Source organism: Tasmannia lanceolata, unplaced genomic scaffold (genome assembly GCF_043159265.1).
Source record: "Tasmannia lanceolata isolate RefF3 unplaced genomic scaffold, GAP_Taslan_0.1 ptg000044l, whole genome shotgun sequence".
Classification (NCBI taxonomy): Eukaryota; Viridiplantae; Streptophyta; class Magnoliopsida; order Canellales; family Winteraceae; genus Tasmannia; species Tasmannia lanceolata.
Window position 1 is genome coordinate 20,416,086 of NW_027518721.1, and position 19,422 is coordinate 20,435,507.

General features: G+C 39.2%; 2 protein-coding genes across 2 annotated transcripts in view; one reads left to right on the forward strand and one right to left on the reverse strand.

Moving 5' to 3' along the window:
- LOC143863408 (5'-3' exoribonuclease 3-like) overlaps window positions 1-7,613 on the reverse strand; it is a 31,560-nt gene extending 23,947 nt beyond the window's left edge. Inside the window, exons 1-2 of the mRNA XM_077374072.1 lie at window positions 7,399-7,613; window positions 7,158-7,263 (exon numbers count right to left, since the gene is read on the reverse strand). Of these exons, the coding sequence (XP_077230187.1) occupies window positions 7,158-7,263; window positions 7,399-7,581 (289 nt within the window). The 5' untranslated portion in view covers window positions 7,582-7,613. The remainder of the gene's footprint in view (window positions 1-7,157; window positions 7,264-7,398) is intronic.
- A 4,268-nt stretch (window positions 7,614-11,881) lies between these two features.
- Window positions 11,882-12,394, forward strand: LOC143863409 (uncharacterized). The gene has a single exon (XM_077374073.1). It carries the CDS (start codon window positions 11,882-11,884, stop codon window positions 12,392-12,394), a length of 513 nt encoding a protein of 170 aa, XP_077230188.1.
- The last annotated feature ends 7,028 nt before the right edge of the window (window positions 12,395-19,422 follow it).

A 19,422-nucleotide genomic window follows, 5' to 3' on the forward strand; every position in this document is an offset into this window, starting at 1 on the left:
TGGGAGATAGGTGGGAAAAAAAAGTCCTAGAAGTATCCTGGTAAAATAAAAATCCCATGTTTGGTTGACCGGATTATGGTGGGAAAAAAAAAACCTTTGTTTGGTTGGTTGAAATGTTGGGTAGAAAAAAAATCTTCTGAAGCTTATTTTTGGTTCCTGAGTTTATTTTTGTTCCTGGGGTTATCTTGGGATGGGATGAAAAGGCAATCATTACAAAAGTGGGATTAAAAAATTCACCCCACAAGTAATCATTACAAGAGTGGGATTAAATAAACCTAGTGCTAAAAGGCAACCAAACATGGGATGGGACCAAAATTTAACTAACTCTCTCCCACATAACTCCCACAAAAAAAATCGGGCAACGAAATAGAGCATTAGTGTTTCATATAGGGTTTTAATGGATTTAATGGTTTGAAGGATTCATTTATGCTCTGTATGGTTGGCAGGTTTTTTTTGTTCCTGGGAGTTATGTGGGAGAAATAAATAGCTTGGGAGATATGGTGGGGAAAAAAAAAACCTTTGTTTGGTTGGTTGAACTGTTGGGTAGAAAAAAAATTCTTCTGAAGCTTATTTTTGGTTCCTAAGTTTATTTTTGTTCCTGGGGTTATCTTGGGATGGGATGAAAAGGCAATCATTACAAAAGTGGGATTAAAAAATTCACCCCACAAGTAATCATTACAAGAGTGGGATTAAAATAAACCTAGTGCTAAAAGGCAACCAAACATGGGATGGGACCAAAATTTAACTAACTCTCTCCCACATAACTCCCAGGAACAAAAAAAACCCGGCAACCAAACAGAGCATTAGGGTTTCAATGGTTGCATTGGGGTTTGAAAGGGTTTTATTTAGGGCTTATGAAATTGGAACCAGTATTCCATGGAAGTTGGATCCATGGAACCAAATATTAGAAAGTTGGAAGCAGTATTTGATGGATCCTCTATCTAGTAATATTGGTTCCAACTGTGTAATTTAAGGTTCCCTGGATCCGCTAATCAGTAATCTGTTCCAACAGTCTAATATGTGGTTCCAACTGTCGAAATTGTTGTTCGAAAAGGTTTCATTTGACTTGGTATTTCAGCATTTTTCATTTTTGGTGTGAAAGGGTTTCATTCAATGCGTTGAAGGCTTTCACTTGGGGTTTCAATGGTTTTGAGTGGTTTCAATGGTATGAATGGATCCTCTCTGCGGTAAATACTAATTCCAATTTCGTAATATGTGATTCGAAATGTTGTTTTAGTGGTTCCGAGGATCCTGTGACAGTGGTTTGAAGTGGTTCGGAGTCTGTAAAGAGTGGTTTTGTTTGAAGTTTGTAAATGTTTTTAAATTCAAGTATCTATATAGTGTTCCATGTGTGTAATAGTAATTAAATGTGGTTTGAAGTGTGTTATACTGCATCGTACTTTTGTGAATGGAATAATAGTGTATTTGAAGTTTCTTTTCGTTCAAGTATCTTGTCCTGGTTTCTGCAGAGAAGAAGTGGAAGTGGTTCCCTTTTTCGTATTTGCAACCCCCTAAAAACCTAAGCCAAAACCCCAATATAGAGATCATGCCGCGCACGAAGAACACGAAGAACGCGAAGAAGACTGCCACTGTGCCCGAAGGCTCTTTCAGCCGCAAACGGAAAGGGAAGGCTGTCCGTGAGCCCTCCCCTCCCTCACCTCCCTCCGAGGAAGCCGAATATACGGGCGAAGGAGAGGAGGATGTCGAGGTCGGCTCCGTGAAGGCGGCATCCTCTGTCCGTCGTATAGAAAGGAAGGGCATATTGAGAGGTAGGAAAATCGTCTTTGAAGATCTTGCCGCATATGATGTTCGATCCCTTTTTGTGGCCTTTGGATGGGTCAATTTTCTCGGAGTACACTGCGATTCATACCCGACTCTTGTGAAACAATTCTATGCCAATTATAGAGTCGACGAAGATTATAAGTTCTTCCAGTCCACAGTCAATAATAAAACCTTTCGCATGACCATGGAGAAGTTTTGTGAAGTCAACTCTCTTCCCACCACAGGCGACGAGATTTTCTTCTGGCCCGGTACCATGGATGACTTTGATCGTTATATGGTTGATATTTGTTATGAAGTGATATGTTACTATGGTTTATATTTGTTAATGAAACTATCAGAAGAGGAGACCGAGATGGTCATACAAGGCGGGTTTCCCCTCTGTGCAACTAGACTTTCAGTTTTAGACGCCTGTCATGGATTTTATTGTTTGTGGTTTTGTTGGTTATCTCATTTATATTTCAGACTGTTTTCTTTAGAAAATCTTCAGATATTTCATTATATCTTCTGTTCTTTAATGATTTTATATGAAGTTGGTGACAGTTGAGTAGAAGTTTTTTGGGTTTTCCCTTCTTCTTTTCTTTTTTTTTTTTTTTTTTTGAAGATGAAGCAAAATTTTGTTAATGAAACTATCAGAAGAGGAGACCGAGATCGTCATAGAAGGCGGGTTTCCCCTTTGTGCAACTAGACTTTCAGTTTCAGACTCCTGTCATGGATTTTCTTGGCTAGCAGCCCTTCTCAGCATGTTTAGGTCTGTTCATGGCTGTGAAAGTGGATGGTGTAGTGAACATGTCACTTTCTATGGTTGTAGTGCACATGTCACTTTCTATGGTTGTGGTGATGGTTCTGGGACATTGTATGGTAATCTACGGAACCACATTTTATACTCCGAACCATTAGGGAACCACAATTTTGACATCGGAACCACTACGGAACCACATTTTATAAGTCGAAACCACTAGGGAACCACATTTTATACCCCGGAACCACTACGGAACCACATTTTATACCCCGGAACCACTGCGGAACCACATTTTATACCTCGGAACCACTGGGGAACCACATTTTCAACACTGGAACCATTAGGGAACCACAATTTATACCTCGGAACCGCTACGGAACCACATTTTTTTATCCCGGAACCACTAGGGAACTACATTTTATAAGTCCAAACCACTACGGAACCACATTTTATACCTCAGAACCACTAGGGAACCACATTTTATACCCCGGAACCACTACGGAACCACATTTTATACCCCTGAACCACTGCGGAACCACATTTTATACCTCGGAACCACTAGGGAACCACATTTTCAACACCGGAACCATTAGGGAACCACATTTTATACCTCCGAACCGCTACGGAACCACATTTTTTATCCCGGAACCACTAGGGAACCACATTTTATAAGCCAAAAGCACTACGGAACCACATTTTATAGTTCAGAACCACTACGGAACCACAATTTCCACCCCGGAACCACTAGGGAACCACATTTTCAACCCCGGAACCATTAGGAACCACATTTCATACCTCGACACCACCAGGGAACCACATTTGATATCCCAGAACCACTAGGGAACCATGTTTTATACATCGGAACCACTAGGGAAATATATTTTCTAGCCCGGAACCACTAGGGAACCACATTTTATAAGCCGAAACCACTACGGAACCACATTTTCTACCGCGGAACCATTATGGAAGCACATTTTATAGTGGTTTCGGCTTATAAAATAGGCATCCTTCTGGGTTCCGGGGTGAAGAAGGTGGTTTAGTAATGGTTTCGGGGTGAAAAATGTGGTTCCGTAATGGTTCCGACGTAGAAAAAATGGTTCTGTAATGGTTCCGACGTAGAAAATGTGATTCCGTAGTGGTTTCGGGTTATAAAATGTGGTTCCTTACTGGTTCCGTTGTGAAAAATGTGGTTCCCTATTGGTTTCGGGGTGTAAAATGTGGTTCCGTAATGGTTCCGCCGTAGAAAATGTGGTTCCCTAATGGTTTCGGGGTGTAAAATGTGGTTCCGTAATGGTTCCGCCGTAGAAAATGTGGTTCCGTAGTGGTTTCGGGTTATAAAATGCGGTTCCCTAGTGGTTCCGTGTTGAAAAATGTGGTTCTCTAATGGTTTCGAGGTATAAAATGTGGTTCCGTAATGGTTCCGCCATAGAAAATGTGGTTCCGTAGTGGTTTTGGCTTATACAATGTGGTTCCCTAGTGGTTGCGGGGTGAAAAATGTGGTTCCTTAATGGTTTTGTGGTGAAAAATGTGTTTCTGTAATGGTTCCAACGTAGAAAATGTGGTTCCGTAGTGGTTTCGGCTTATAAAATGGGCATCCTTCTGGGTTCCGGGGTGAAGAAGGTGGTTCAGTAATGGTTTTGGGGTAAAAAATGTGGTTCCGTAATGGTTCCGACGAAGAAAATGTGGTTCCGTACTGGAACACTATATAGATACTTGAATTTAAAAACATTTACAAACTTCAAACAAAACCACTCTTTACCGCAGAGAAGATCCATGCATACCATTGAAACCACTCAAAACCATTGAAACCCCAAGTGAATGAAACGCATTGAATGAAACCCTTTCACACCGAAAATGAAAAATGCTGAAATACCAAGTCAAATGAAACCCTTTCGAACAACAATTTCGACAGTTGGAACCACATATTAGACTGTTGGAACAGATTACTGATTAGCGGATCCAGGCCAATATTACTAGATAGAGGATCCATCGAATACTGCTTCCAACTTTCTAATATTTGGTTCCATGGATCCAACTTCCATGGAATACTGGTTCCAATTTCATAAGCCCTAAATAAAACCTTTTCAAACCACAATGCAACCATTGAAACCCTAATGCTCTGTTTGGTTGCCGGGTTTTTTTTGTTCGTGGGAGTTATGTGGGAGAGTTAGTTAAATTTTGGTCCCATCCCATGTTTGGTTGCCTTTTAGCACTAGGTTTATTTTAATCCCACTCTTGTAATGATTACTTGTGGGGTGAATTTTTTAATCCCACTTTTGTAATGATTGCCTTTTCATCCCATCCCAACATAACCCCAGGAACTAAAATAAACTCAGGAACCAATAATAAGCTTCAGAAGATTTTTTTTTCTACCCAACAGTTCAACCAACCAAACAAAGGTTTTTTTTTTCCCACCATATCTCCCAGGCTATTTTTTTCTCCCACATAACCAAACATGGGATTTTTATTTTACCAGGATACTTCTACGACTTTTTTTTTCCCACCTCTTTCCCAGGGTATTTATTTCTCCCACATAACTCCCAGGAACAAAAAAAACCTGCCAACCATACACAGCATAAATGAATCCTTCAAACCATTAAATCCATTAAAACCCTATATGAAACACTAATGCTCTGTTTCGTTGCCGGGTTTTTTTGGTTCCTGGGAGTTATGTGGGAGAGTTAGTTAAATTTTGGTCCCATCCCATGTTTGGTTGCCTTTTAGCACTAGCTTTATTTTAATCCCACTCTTGTAATGATTACTTGTGGGGTGAATTTTTTAATCCCACTTTTGTAATGATTGCCTTTTCATCCCATCCCAAGATGACCCCACGAACATAAATAAACTCAGGAACCAAAAATAAGCTTCAGAAGATTTTTTTTCTACCCAACATTTCAACCAACCAAAGAAAGGTTTTTTTTTTCCCACCATAATCCGGTCAACCAAACATGGGATTTTTATTTTACCAGGATACTTCTACGACTTTTTTTTCCGACCTATCTCCCAGGGTATTTTTTTTCTCCCACATAACTCCCAGGAACAAAAAAAACCCGGCAACCATACAGAGCATAAATGAAACCATAAATGCAACCATAAACCATTGAAACCTTTTCAAACCTTAAATGAAACCCTATGAACTAGAGTGAAATCCAACATGAAATATGCCAAAACCATTGAAAACCTAAATGAAACCTTTTGAAACCATTGAAACCCATTGAAATCCTAACTGAAACCCCTTAAACCATTGCAAGCATTGAAACCCTAAATGAAAGAATTGAAACCCCAACTAAAACCCTAACTCAAACCATTGACAACTATTGAAATCCTAAATCAACCCTAAAATTTACCCTAAACCATTGAAATACTTTGAAACCCAAAATGAAAATAATGAAACCCTACATGAAACCCTTTCAATCCCAAAATGCTGTTTCAAACCCTAAATGAAACCCTTTCAAACCATTGAAACCATTGAAACTAAACCCTAAATTAACCCATTCAAACCACTGAAACCATTGAAACCCTAACTTAAAGCATTGAAAAACCCTACAACAAACCCTAAACCGTTCAAACCCATTGAAACCCTAAATGAGATCATTGAAACCATTTAAAGCCCTAAATCAAACCCTTTCAAACCAAAAATCAATGCCCAACCATTGAAAACCTACAAACCCTATATCAAAATATTTTGTTCCTAACAATTAATAGTTCCAGCCCATTGAAACCCTCAAAATTCCAAAACCCTCCAAATGAAACCCCTTCGAAACCATTTCAAAGCCTTAAAAATTACATACTAATGCATATCCGTTTCACACACTTGTCAAGAGGCACTTAAAAGAGCTTCAGAGAGCAATGTAGAGCAACAAACATTGTTGAAAGTGCGTGAGATCCAACCCCTAAAAAAAAACCCAAAATAAACTAAACCCTAGAAGAAATATTTGAAAATTACCTTCGTGTAGGAGAGGAAACTGAATTCCGGCGAGAGGGGGTGGTTTCCGCCGACTATGTCGTGCTTCCGGCGAGTAGAACGGGCTTCGGGAGAGACGTACGAGGTCGACGGCGAGTTTCTCCGGCGAGATAAACCGTCGTTTCGGAAGAGAGAATGGGAAAAGTGACAAACGGTGAAAGTTTATGGGTCTCCTGCTTCCGGCGAGTACAACGGCCGTCAGGAGCGACGTCGGAGACGAGGTCGACGGCGAGTTTCTCCGGCGAGTCGTTTGGGAAGAGAGAAACAGAGAGAAGGTTAAAACGTAAAAATAAGGGTTAAAAGTAAAAACTCATGGGTTAAAAGTAAAACTAAAGAGGGGTATTTTCATCTTTTAAAAACCTGACAACCCCTCTTTTACAAATTCTGCAACTCTACCCTTACTTCACAATATCATGAAATCTTTGCATTTTCCTAACAAATTTCCCATAAAACTTCAAACGTAGTCATTCAAGTCACTATTTATATATGTTATGTAATCAAACAATGTAAAAGCATAAAATTTTGGAGAAGTTTTTCTCTTCCAAACTTTTTCAAAAAATCCCTTCAATCCAAACAGGACCAAACTATCTAGCCCACTTTGAAGTTCATCTTCCACAATAGTCCATGTAAAAGCACTCACCTACCATTGAAAAAAAAAAAAAAAGCACTCACCAATTGCCATGTATAAAAGCTTTCTTGGCCTCACAATACGTAAAATCTGATCTATGTACTCAAAAATACTCTTGTACACCTCATCGAAAGTTTTGGGTGGGAAAAGCTGCATGTAATGAGAAAAAATATTAATAATAGTAATAATAGTCACCTTTTCATATAAGGTGTAATACCATATCCAAATTTATACATGTCACGTAAGAGAATAAGGATAGGAAAGATGAGAGAGAGTAGAACGAACATCATCTTCTGGATGAAAACATGGATGAATAATCCCATTCATATCCAAGTAAAGATTATCAAACTCCATCCCATTTGGATTAGGTTGAGTTAAATCAACCGATTCTCCTTTTTCTATCACTGCATTTTGAACAATCTTTGGATACTTATTTACCAACCATCGATAAAAAGATGGAACCCCCATATCTCTTTTGACACAAGTTCCAGTGGCAAGTATCAGACTATTCACACTCAAAAGGAGAATTGAGGCAAGGATCACACATTCATTCTATAAATGTCTTTGAGATGAATGATGGAAAGATAAAACGCCGCGCCACAATATCTTCTTCACGAATTCCTACAAAACTTGTGAACATTTCTTTGCCATTTGAGATATATTTAGAGGCTATCTGGTGAGACGCATTTATTGTGTTTGATGACTGGTGAGACGCATTTAATGTTGTTTGATGACTTTTACTCTTGGTCATCTGTTCAATGGCGGTGGAAAAGCATAGTTTGATACTGAAAATTCCAAACCGTTGGATTTAGATTCAAGGGGCATGAAATGAAACCTAAATTTAAACTAATTTTTAGACGAGAAAAGGCTGGAAGGTCTTTAAACTTGTGTTTTACTTACAGTGTTAGACCTGCCATGAAGTGACCGGGACCTGTGGGTCTTTAAACTTATGTTTTTCGGGTCCGGGTCACTCATTTCTGACCCGTTTTAAAATGACCTGCAGATCCACCCGACCCGTAAAAACTGTGCCGGTCCAGGTGGATCCGCCGGTACCCGTAAATAGGAGGTTTTACACGTTTTAAAATAAAGTAGTTTTTAGTAATTTCTCGGGCCTTGTCACCGAGGCATCAGAAATGATATCACATTACCTTTATTTTTATTTTTTGTTTCCACGTGTCACATCTTGGCTCTTCATACGGGACATGATTGACCGTTACAAGATGTCTTCAACTTCTTAACCCTTTTCTGGCTAAGGTTCCCTGTGATTTTTGGCCTCAGATTCTAATTCCATCCCCTCGACGGTCACGTCAGATGCTCACTGAATCACGAGGCTATCCAAAAATCTCATCGATATCACGGCAGTTTGTATCCTTCTCTATTAGAAATCTAGCTGTTAAAGGGATCCTTAATGTGGCCCTAGTTAACGGTAGTAGATGCACCAGCGCGAGACCCAGAAAATACAACAAAAAAATCTTTAAAATAAAATAAAAAGGGAGACTCGCGGGTCAACCCGGCCCTTACGGATGGGGTCCGGGTCCATGATTAGTGACCCATAAATTTTACGGGTCATTTAGGACCCGGCCCATTTGAGTACGAGTCAGGTCAAACCCGGCATACCCGTTTGCCAGGTTTATACAGTGTGGTCATGTGTAGGTAGATATGGTGTGGTAAAAAATTGCATGAGCATTTCGGATTTTTTTTCTTTTTTTCTGAATGATAGATAATTGAATTAATAAATAAAATCGGGATGCCCTGGCCAGCGGATGATCAAGAATGTACAGCAAATTAAAAAAAAATAAAGACAAAAAATAATCCCAATCATCAACCATCAAGGGGAGAAATTCAAAAAGCTTCCAAGGACACCCTAGTCACTCCCTCCCTGGCAAGGATTTCCACATCACTGTTTGTCAATTTCTCAAATGGTGAAATGAGATGGAGATCCTGTCACTCGATCCAAAATCTCATCAACCCACTATGCAAACCTCCATAGATTAGCAAGCCTTCCTCTTAGCCATTTTATTACATTAAGGGAGTCACGTCTTACGATTATTTGATCGAAAACATTTTATGTGTGAAGATTTCAGATTATACTAATAAAGTACCACAAGTAATTGAATCCAACCTGTATAAAGATTCAAACATGAAAGAAAAAGAACTTATATGTTATGCCTGGTTCTAACGGAAGGAAGAGAGAAAGATTGCCTCGACCTACAACTTCCACTCACTAATAAAAGGTTAAGGACCGCCTGGAGTTGGAACTCTGAGGGAACCCTTCAACACTCAAGTTAGAACCAGAATGAGAGTTGAACACTAATGTGTGTGTGTGTGTGTGTGTGAGAGAGAGAGAGAGAGAGAGAGAGAGAGAGAGAGAGAGAGAGAGACGACCGCTAGGAGGGTCAGGTCGATACACAAACCTGGGGGTGGTATTGGTGTGTATGTTGTGCTCCGAAGAGGTCCAGGGGCCAAGAACCAAAAGCCCTGGATGTGGAGTAGAGGGTTCTTTTTTATAGACGGAGTTCCATGTTCTTGAGTGCAACGTGACACTGTGATAATCATTGAAGACGCAACTCATGCATGTACAGATATGGGGAATAATGTGACAAGACGTGCACTTAGTGTAGCTTCAGGTAGTGATAGTTTGGCAGCTGGCAGATACACGATCCTATACGGTGGAGGCTGAATTTTTGTTTAGCCACTGGTAATGACAGCGCTGGAGAGTGACAAGACGATGCGTTGTCCCCTAGGGTGGAGAGAACGATCTTCAAAATGGTGGTCATAAAGGCAAGCTTGGAAGATGGAAAACCTTACGAGGCAGTCTATCAGGCGATGGCCTTCAACTCCGAGGAGCCTTTGACCGGCCACCCAGTTCTTTGCGGCACTCAGCATAGTAGCTGGTCGTGTGGGCTCGTTTCACCTGTGTGGGGGCGTCACGTGGCTTCCGCGTGATCCAATTTTACCATCAACAGATCCTAACATCAATTAACATAGATATATTTTTCTAGTATAACTTGATTAGTTAGATAATTATAACTATAATAATAAAACCTTTAAGGTATTTCAATATTTAAAAGAATAATGATATGGTAACCAATTCGGGTACCAAGAGTGGAATCGAACAAATAGCCTCTTAACACATTAGCAATCTTTCCCTTGATTTTTGGCTTTTTTCTCCATGAAAATGGCAAAACTACCTATCCCATACCATACCATGTGACGTGGGGATTTGTTAGGTTCTACTCTCAGTTTCACTCTCGCTCTCCATAGTAGTACTCTATTTAAAATAGTGTTCACATTTGTCATATCTAGAATTACAGGTGTAACTATTTAGTTTTCCTTTTAAGTAGGCTATATCTTACCTTGTAGTTTTTGACTAATCATGTTCAACGAAAAATATATTTGATTTTTCTAGGCAAAGGAATTCTAAAGCAAGATCTATATATAAAATGGACAGTTCAGATCTTTCAAAGCTGGACCCAGTGCCTCGTGGCCCCACCTCCCCCAAATAAGCATTCCTCATAAACATAACCAAGACTACCCATTTGTTGCAAGCCTTTGCCTTGGACGTGTGAGGAGGCCTACTCTTTTGGCCCACCTCATAACATTCACTTTTGAAATAGTCTCTTCAGTGGGCCCTTGTCGACAATGTGGTATGCATTTATTGAAGCTATCGGTGTTGGTGCAATCGTACCTTTCATGTGCTCTACTTATTACCAAAACTACCGTTGGAAAAAAAAATCAAGGGAAAAATGAACATATTCCCTTGGGTTTCACATTCAACTTAACCCCAAAAGTTTTAAAAGTGACAAGTAGACCTCATGTGGTTTCATTGGATTTTTTTAATTGGACGGAGGGGACGGCGTATGGGAAAATACCAAAATGCCCTCATCTTCTCCAACTGAAAATTAGGATTTTCATACTTGACAAATAAAAATTGGGTTTGATTCAAATCCTTGCTGATTTATCAACATAAACCTTCCATTTAGGAGTTTTATTTGTCTTCATTCACATCATTATAATGATTTGAATAAAAACCCTAATGTTTTAGGGCATTATTTTTTCATTTTTATCAAAATTTTTTTTCTTAAAATGTTGGTTTGATATAGCCATGGGATGGGGTTCGAGTGTATGTAGTGGACGTGACGGCGGTTGCCTGAGACGCGACGGCTGTGGTGGCGTCGAAGGCGGTGACAAATGGCGTAACCGTAATCCCTCTGCAGATGAGGGTATTTCTGTCCTCAAAATATTAACCATGGTTAGTTTTAGTCTTTCCGTCAGGTTATCTGATGGGCAGTTGACAGATGGGGTGTACTTGTTGCGATTTGACACCACAGGGGTCTACTTGTAACTTTTTTAACTCTTGGAGTTAAGTTGAATGTGTCAGAAGCCACAGCGGGTCTAAGGGTATTTTTCCCAAAAATCAGTTCAGTTTACTTACTTAAACGGAGCTGATAAATTCGCACCCCCCCTGTCGGATGATTCGCACTCTTGTAACCTGAACTGTGGAAGACTTTAACGCTTTTTGACGTAATATCAGGTTAACAGTGGTGCAAATTATCGTAAAGGGGATGCGAATTTATCATTATCCTATTTAAATTATTTATTAGAGATCTTCTCCACGTCATCATTATTATCCAACAACCATACTAATACAACAAAAAAAGAGGAATTACTCTTCTTGTTATCTCTCTCTCTCTCTCTCTCTCTCTCTCTCTCTCTCTTTCTTCTTTCTCTGTATGTTTTGAGAAGAGAATTTTGAATTTTGAAAGCCATGAACGGTTTCAGCAAACTCGTAATCGGACTCACTTTTGTTTTCTCCATCTTCACTGTCGCTCTCATCGCCGGACTCTGCTACCTTCTCCGGAGAAAATTCCGGCGAGAAAACACCGGAACCGAGGAAATTTCCGGCGAACCGTACAATAACCCATCTAAGGAGCTACTCTACTTCTTCTGCTGGAAGACCCAGTCCCAAGTCGATCCCACCGGAGCTCCGGTCATATTCCCGGACTCCGGCCAGTGTGTGTTGCAAGATCGGATGAAATGGGAGGGTTTGGGTGGGCCATCTAGGGTTTTGTTCACGATCGAAGAGGAGATAGAAGATTTGGAATCTGAAGAGGAGAAATCTCAAAATGAGAGTTTTAATGATTTTGAGAAAGAGATTCCGTTTGTGAGTCCTTGTTCTTCTCCTCCACTTTACAAGCCTATGTCATCTCCCACACGTGTGGAGGAGAAGAACAATGAGAGTGATAGGTTTTCTTTTTGTATTTCTGTTGCTGAAGACTGAAAGGAAATGAAGGGAATATGGGTTTCTTTGAAGACAGCTGATATTTGCACTGCATTTTTTTTTATAATGGGGTGATCTGACGTTGTCTTTTTTTATTTAACTATGATTTCCCATTCCCAAAAACATTTGGTAGCTAATTAAATAAAAAAGACAACGTGAGTTCGTGCCATTATCAAAAAATGTAGTGCGAATATCAGTAGCACTGCTTTAAATTATATTTCTTTTACAGGGTTTCGCTAAAATGCGCGTTGTTACGTGACCGCCGATGCAATCATTTTATTATCTGAAAAAGCTTATTTCATCTGGTGTTCCTTTTTGTGTCGACGTTGTTTTGATATGTACACCCCTCATTTCTCCTGTATCAAACTCTTCTTTCATTTATTGGCCTTTGACCCAACGATTTGGTCTTTTTTTTTTTTTTTTTTTTTTTTAAGGGTGAAATAGAAAATGCAAATGCCAAGAACAAGGCGGACAGGAGATGAGTACAACACTAGGAACCATCGTAGGATGAATTTCCAGGACCCGGTGTTGCATGAGAGGGTGTTGCATGAGAGAGCAGCTACATAGGCTCACTTTTCAACAGATTTTGTCTTATTTATTTAATTATTCTGAGGTGGCTGTTCTCTCATGCAACAACCGGTCCGTGAAATGGCTTTTGCGATGGTCCCTAGCAAATCCAGAAAAGAAAAGATCAAATTAAGGAGGAAGAAGTTCAATTCACCCCATCCCTAGCAAAATGATATGCTTCAGTACTAGCCGAACGACGAACGTGGACCAACGATTTGATCATTTCCACATTGGTTTTCACATTTCGTGGGGATTCAAGCTTACTTGTTTCACAATGTAGCCGCCAATCTATCACCGGCGAACACACGAAAAAATCTAAAATCTTACACAAACAAGATCTATATACCAACAAAACATAACGACCAAAGGGAAGCAATACAAACAGCCACATGAAAACAAGAATTACGTGGTTAACCATAATGGGCTACTTCATGGACAAGGCAATGCACAATCCATTATTTAGAACCAAAATAGTTCAATGTTACATCACACCGGTCCGATAAAACCTTTGTCTTAAGCCTTCTATGCAACCCAGAGCAACCCTCTCTTCTGCTTACCGAGTATGAGGAAAAAAAACCCTTTGGAAAACCTTCCAATACAATGGTTGGATTACATCTGATTATATGTTGGACCCGTTAGGTCTGGATAATTTGGACCCACTAGCGGCTGGAGTTCCAACTGATTTCGCACCAGTCATAGAAATGCAATCTAAGAGATCAAGAGCGAATTTTCGGTGAGTGAGATAACTTCCATTTCGAAAAAAGGAATTAAGAGAAACAAGATCCTTGAGATCAAATGGAAAGGAGAGCGATATAATGAGTTTGAGGGTTACGCACGGAAACCACCCATAATAATTATGTTAACGTCATATACCAATAAAAAGAACTAATCCAGTTGGGGAGTGCAAATAGAAGAGAGATTATATGTTGTTGGCACTGTTAACCTAACTTATAAGCTCAAGAAACACATCTTTGAAGCAACTATACCAAGCCCATAGGCCTGCTTTAGTCTGTAAAGATATTTATGAACTGAATACAAAGCTGGGCTTGGCGAGGTCAATGAAACCAGCAGGTTGTTTTGTATACATATGTATCAAAGGTTCCATGTAAGAAGGCATTACCCATGTCAAGTTGGCGAAGAGGCCACAATTGTATTATTCGAATTGTAGGGGACTTAACTATGGGGCTAAAAGTTTCATCAAAGTTATGCCCCAAAAATCGATGGTTAGCAACCGAAAAGCCTTTATCTATTGGATGGAACCATCATAATTGTTTTGTATGAAAAACCACTTGCACCCAATTATATTCATATGTGGATGTGGTAGATAAAGGGATAAGTACCATTGTCTGAGAAGCATTAAATTCATCGAGCATGACAAATGTTACATGGAACGTGGTTCGTTCTAGTACACGATATGAGAACGGGTATAGACTACAATGGTAGCAAGGTACTTGGTACGATGAGAGTAGGCTTAGTTGGTGTGTATGTGTGTGAGATTTGGACTTAAAATCAATTCTAAAAAAACCAAAATAACAGGCATAATGGGATTGGAAGCTAGTAAAAATTGTCAAATGAAGTGAACTAAGGAACGAATATGAAATTATAATCAACCAAAAAGTTTGGTGAGCTTGAACAACAAGGGAAATGGCAAAGTTTCAAGAGCATAAGACAATAGATGAAGCATGATATCTGCGTGTAAATTGTGAACTGAATAGTTAGATTGAAAAGTCATTGTTGATGTCTCTCTCAGCGTATGTTGGCACGCATCTCTCTTTCATTCTTACGGATCGTTATTTTTAGTGATCCAGATCACAAATGAACCATGTTTGGAGTTGCTACCCAGATCACAAAGGAACCATGTTTCGGGTTGTGCGATCCAAATTGCAGGTCAATAGAGGGAAACGACCCCGGTAACACTGAGCGTGAATTCATGCCAACGTGTGCCAAGAAGTATATGCCGACAGACTTTGGTGCAAGTGGTGAGATCGGGTGAGTAAGAAGACGTGTGAACAAATGATAAAAACAAAGAGAAATGGTGTTTGGTTACAAGAAAAGCTTGGGGTATGCGAATCTTGCAACAAGTGTTGGGTTGGAGTGGTCCTGTAGTAGGAAAATAAAGGCAACAAGAAAACACTTCTAAAATGGGATCCCGTTTATAAAATAAAATTTTTGCATTTCATTTCAAAATCTCACGTATTTTTATTTTTCAGCACTTCATCCTATACCTGGAAGCTTATCGGACCGTGAATCCTCTAGGGTACCAAATGATGGCGATGGTGTATAGAGGTGAGAAGCCATGAAGAACAGGGGGTTGCCTTTTATAATCTTAGAAAAAAGCGGTGGACTTTCATTCCATCGGTTTTGCCATAATAGAGAAGCAATGCAATAATCCCCATTATTCTCTAAAATTATAAAAGGCACCCCGTGTTCTTTTAAGCAGGCCGAGGAAGGGCTTCGTGATCAGATGCACCCAACATGATTGAAATGAGTTGGGTTTTTTAATGAATCTTCAGACATAGAAGAAATAACTGGAAAAAGTAGAGAGAGAGAGAGAGAGAGAGTAGTGTTTGTTTGGGAAGGATGGAGGGGTTTAAATACAGGGGTTAGTGATGAGAGCTACGTGTGATGAGGTGGAAGTTGGTGGTTTGAAATATAAAGCAGCCACCATGCTTTTAAATTATGCGTTTAGGCCCGCACCAAAACCAAAATTTCGGCCGAAATTGGGTACACAAGTAAAAAAGGGAAGTGATATATCTGCCCCTTTTGATTACTAGGTACACCCACAAGCAGTGTACGCGGCAATCAGGCCCCCATCAAATCCTTTTAATGTGAGGTACATAAGACCCTATGCAGGTACACCCACAAGCAGTCATTGATACACTGATGTTGGGTGTCCCAAGTAATCCAAAGGGCTGATATATCACTTCCCTTAAAAAATGATATTTTATTAAATACCTAATTTCAGTTGAAATTTCAGGGAAAATGCTTTATAATTAAAAAAAAGAGAAAAGAGTTCCTGAGCTCGAGCTCAAATAGCTTGAGAGTCAAAAACTCATGTGGGCCCAAAGTTTTGGGTTGATCAAAAGCATTCATTTGGAAGGGCCTTCCATAGATGGGGTGTGTACAAAAAATCAAATCCATAGATCATCCTGACCCCTCCAAAAGCGGAGGGAAAAATGAACAGTTTTTCCCTCCACTTTTGGAGGGGTTAGGATGAACCAAAGGAGCTGATTTTTTGTGGACACCTTATCTCTGATAGAGCCTTTCAAATGAATGCTTTGGATCACCCCACAAATGTGGGCCCACATGTGTTTTTGAGCTCGAGCTTAGGAACTCTTTTCTCTTAAAAAAAAAAAAAAAAAAAAAAATTGGGTTGAATTTCTCAAATTTTCAGCCGAAATCCCCATTTCCGGTATTGGCAATTTTCGGTTTTGGTGTTTGACTGAATTCTGAAATTTAAAACCATGGCCGCTACATGTCATGAGAGTGGTAGTTGGTGCTTTCAAATGATAAGCCTGGCAGCCCTCTTCTTTTATTATAATGCAGCTTTCTAATGATAAGCCTGGCAGCCCTTTTCTTTTATTAGAATGCAACTTTCTTCTCTATCATAGAACTTTTTCCTTTTTCTATATTTTATTTGGAAAATTCCACCATCACAAGCCTCTACAGAATTCAGTGGAATTATTCATTATTGTTAGTAATGTTCTTATTAATGTAAAATGAAATAGCTAGAGAATCATGGGTACAACTAGAACCTCTCTACCCCCCACCCTACAATGCTGATTAATAATCTAGTTTTGTTCAAGATTTTCCATGTGGGGGGGGGAAGGGAGAGTTTTAGATCCACTCTGAAGGTACTGTAATTTTTGAAAATTCGTCTAAAATTCCATTCATAAGTACATTTCAATATAATGCTTTGTTGTTTCTCGCTTTTAGATTGGGAATTTTTCACTTTTCTTTTTCTTTTGAAAACGTAACATCATGCTTTGAGTTTCACCCAAACCCGGTCAAATCCATAGATCATCCTGACCCCTCCAAAAGCGGAGGGAAAAATGAACAGTTTTTCCCTCCACTTTTAGAGGGGTTAGGATGAACGAAAGGAGCTGATTTTTTGTGGACACCTTATCTCTGATAGAGCCTTTCAAATGAATGCTTTGGATCACCCCACAAATGTGGGCCCACATGTGTTTTTGAGCTCGAGCTTAGGAACTCTTTTCTCTTAAAAAAAAAAAAATTTGGGTTGAATTTCTCAAATTTTCAGCCGAAATTCCCATTTCCGGTATTGGCAATTTCGGTTTTGGTGTTTGACTGAATTCTGAAATTTAAAACCATGGCCGCTACATGTCATGAGAGTGATAGTTGGTGCTTTCAAATGATAAGCCTGGCAGCCCTCTTCTTTTATTATAATGCAGCTTTCTAATGATAAGCCTGGCAGCCCTTTTCTTTTATTATAATACAACTTTCTTCTCTATCATAGAACTTTTTCCTTTTTCTATATTTTATTTGGAAAATTCCACCATCACAAGCCTCTACAGAATTCAGTGCAATTATTCATTATTGTTAGTAATGTTCTTATTAATGTAAAAAGAAATAGCTAGAGAATCATGGGTACAACTAGAACCTCTCTACCCCCCACCCTACAATGTTGATTAATAATCTAGTTTTGTTCAAGATTTTCCATGTGGGGGGGGGGGGGGGGGGGGTTTAGATCCACTCTGAAGGTACTGTAATTTTTGAAAATTCGTCTAAAATTCCATTCATAAGTACATTTCAATATAATGCTTTGTTGTTTCTCGCTTTTAGATTGGGAATTTTGCACTTTTCTTTTTTATTTTGAAAACGTAATGTCATGCTTCTGATATTTACGCCCCTTTTCATCACCAGGGACACCCAGCGCCAGTGTACGTGGCAATCAAGGCCACTAGATTCTTCTGACATCAAGTACATTAGCCCCCCTTTAGTCATTGGTATACTGGCACCAGGTGTCCCTGGTGATGACAAGGGGCGTAAATATCACTTCCCCGTCGAAAATCATTCAAAAAAATGCCAAACCCGATGAAAAAAAATCAGATCACATCTTAGGAATTTGTTGAGGAGGATTATCATCTAGTTCATGTTTTTACGTTTAGAATCTTTAGCAGATAAAATGATATCGAGGGGCTTATTACTTCTCAAACAAATCCTCCAATCCACACATATAGGTTGAATAATTAAGAATATGCAAGAAAATAATTATGATCCTTCAATTTTTCATTTTCCTTTTGTGGGTTTTCATCAGTGCCTTTTTTTCTGTAGAGTTTATTTTATTTTATTTCATATTGTACATAGTGGCGGAGCTAGGATTTATACATAAGGGGAGCATGCTTCAAATTTTAAAGAGGGCTGGGCCCAATTGAGTGTGGCCTATTAAGGAGTTTGGCTCAACCTAACAGGGGCAGCTGCCCCCCTTATGCTACATGTAGCTCCGTGCCCACATGAAGTGGGTGACACAAGTTGCGCATCGGCTTTTGTGTGTGGGCCCTACACAGGAGGTCAACATTCTGGCTCCACCCATAAGGTGCCAAATGTTGGGCCCCACATTCCGGTCCCTCTCTCCAAATTCCTAATTGAAACTTTTTCAGCCTGCCTTCTACGCCACAATATTCTTTTTTAAGGCTTTCCCAATGCACCAAACTTAGGGAAGGCTAAATTGTTAATCAGAAGAAATGGGAATTACATTCCTTTGCTTCTACTTCTATTATACATGCATTCAAACAGAACCTCAATGAATTTAATCTCTTCAGAGTTTGATCCTTTGAACGAAGCACATATTGGGTGACTTAATACATGAAATAAAAAATTAGCATGCCTTTAGTGTAAAGTTTTTTCATGGAATTTTAGTTTATCAAGTAGTGAGAGAGGGGTAAGGGAGAAGGAGTGACTCAGCTAAAGAAAAACTCTAATAAAAAAACAATTTATTTTGGGTACTGATGCTGGCATTACCATGTTTTGATAATTGCACTAACTCATCTTGTCTTTTATTATTTAAACAGCTGCTTATTACCACTCCCAAAAAGCTGTGATACCAATGAAAACATAAATTTATTAAACATAAACCATTGGCTACCTGAGATATATATTCAATAGCTATGGTGGAATTTAAATGCATAGATTTATTAAACATAAACGATTGCTTAGGTTAGGTACGATTTATTAAACATAATCGATTGGTGTTTAATAGCTATTGAGACATTTAAATTTATATAACATATTTAATTAGACAAAAATATCTTTTCAATTATCCATGTTTTCCAATTATATTTGAGGTATAAAAAATTTCAGTCAACACTAAGGCCATGTTTATTTTGTTATTTTGAGAACGAATTGTGAGTCCAAAACTGATCATTGAATTTGAGTCCAATAATCAGTTTTGGACTTGCAATCGGTTCTCAAAATCCAAAACAAACAGGGTCTCAGTTTTA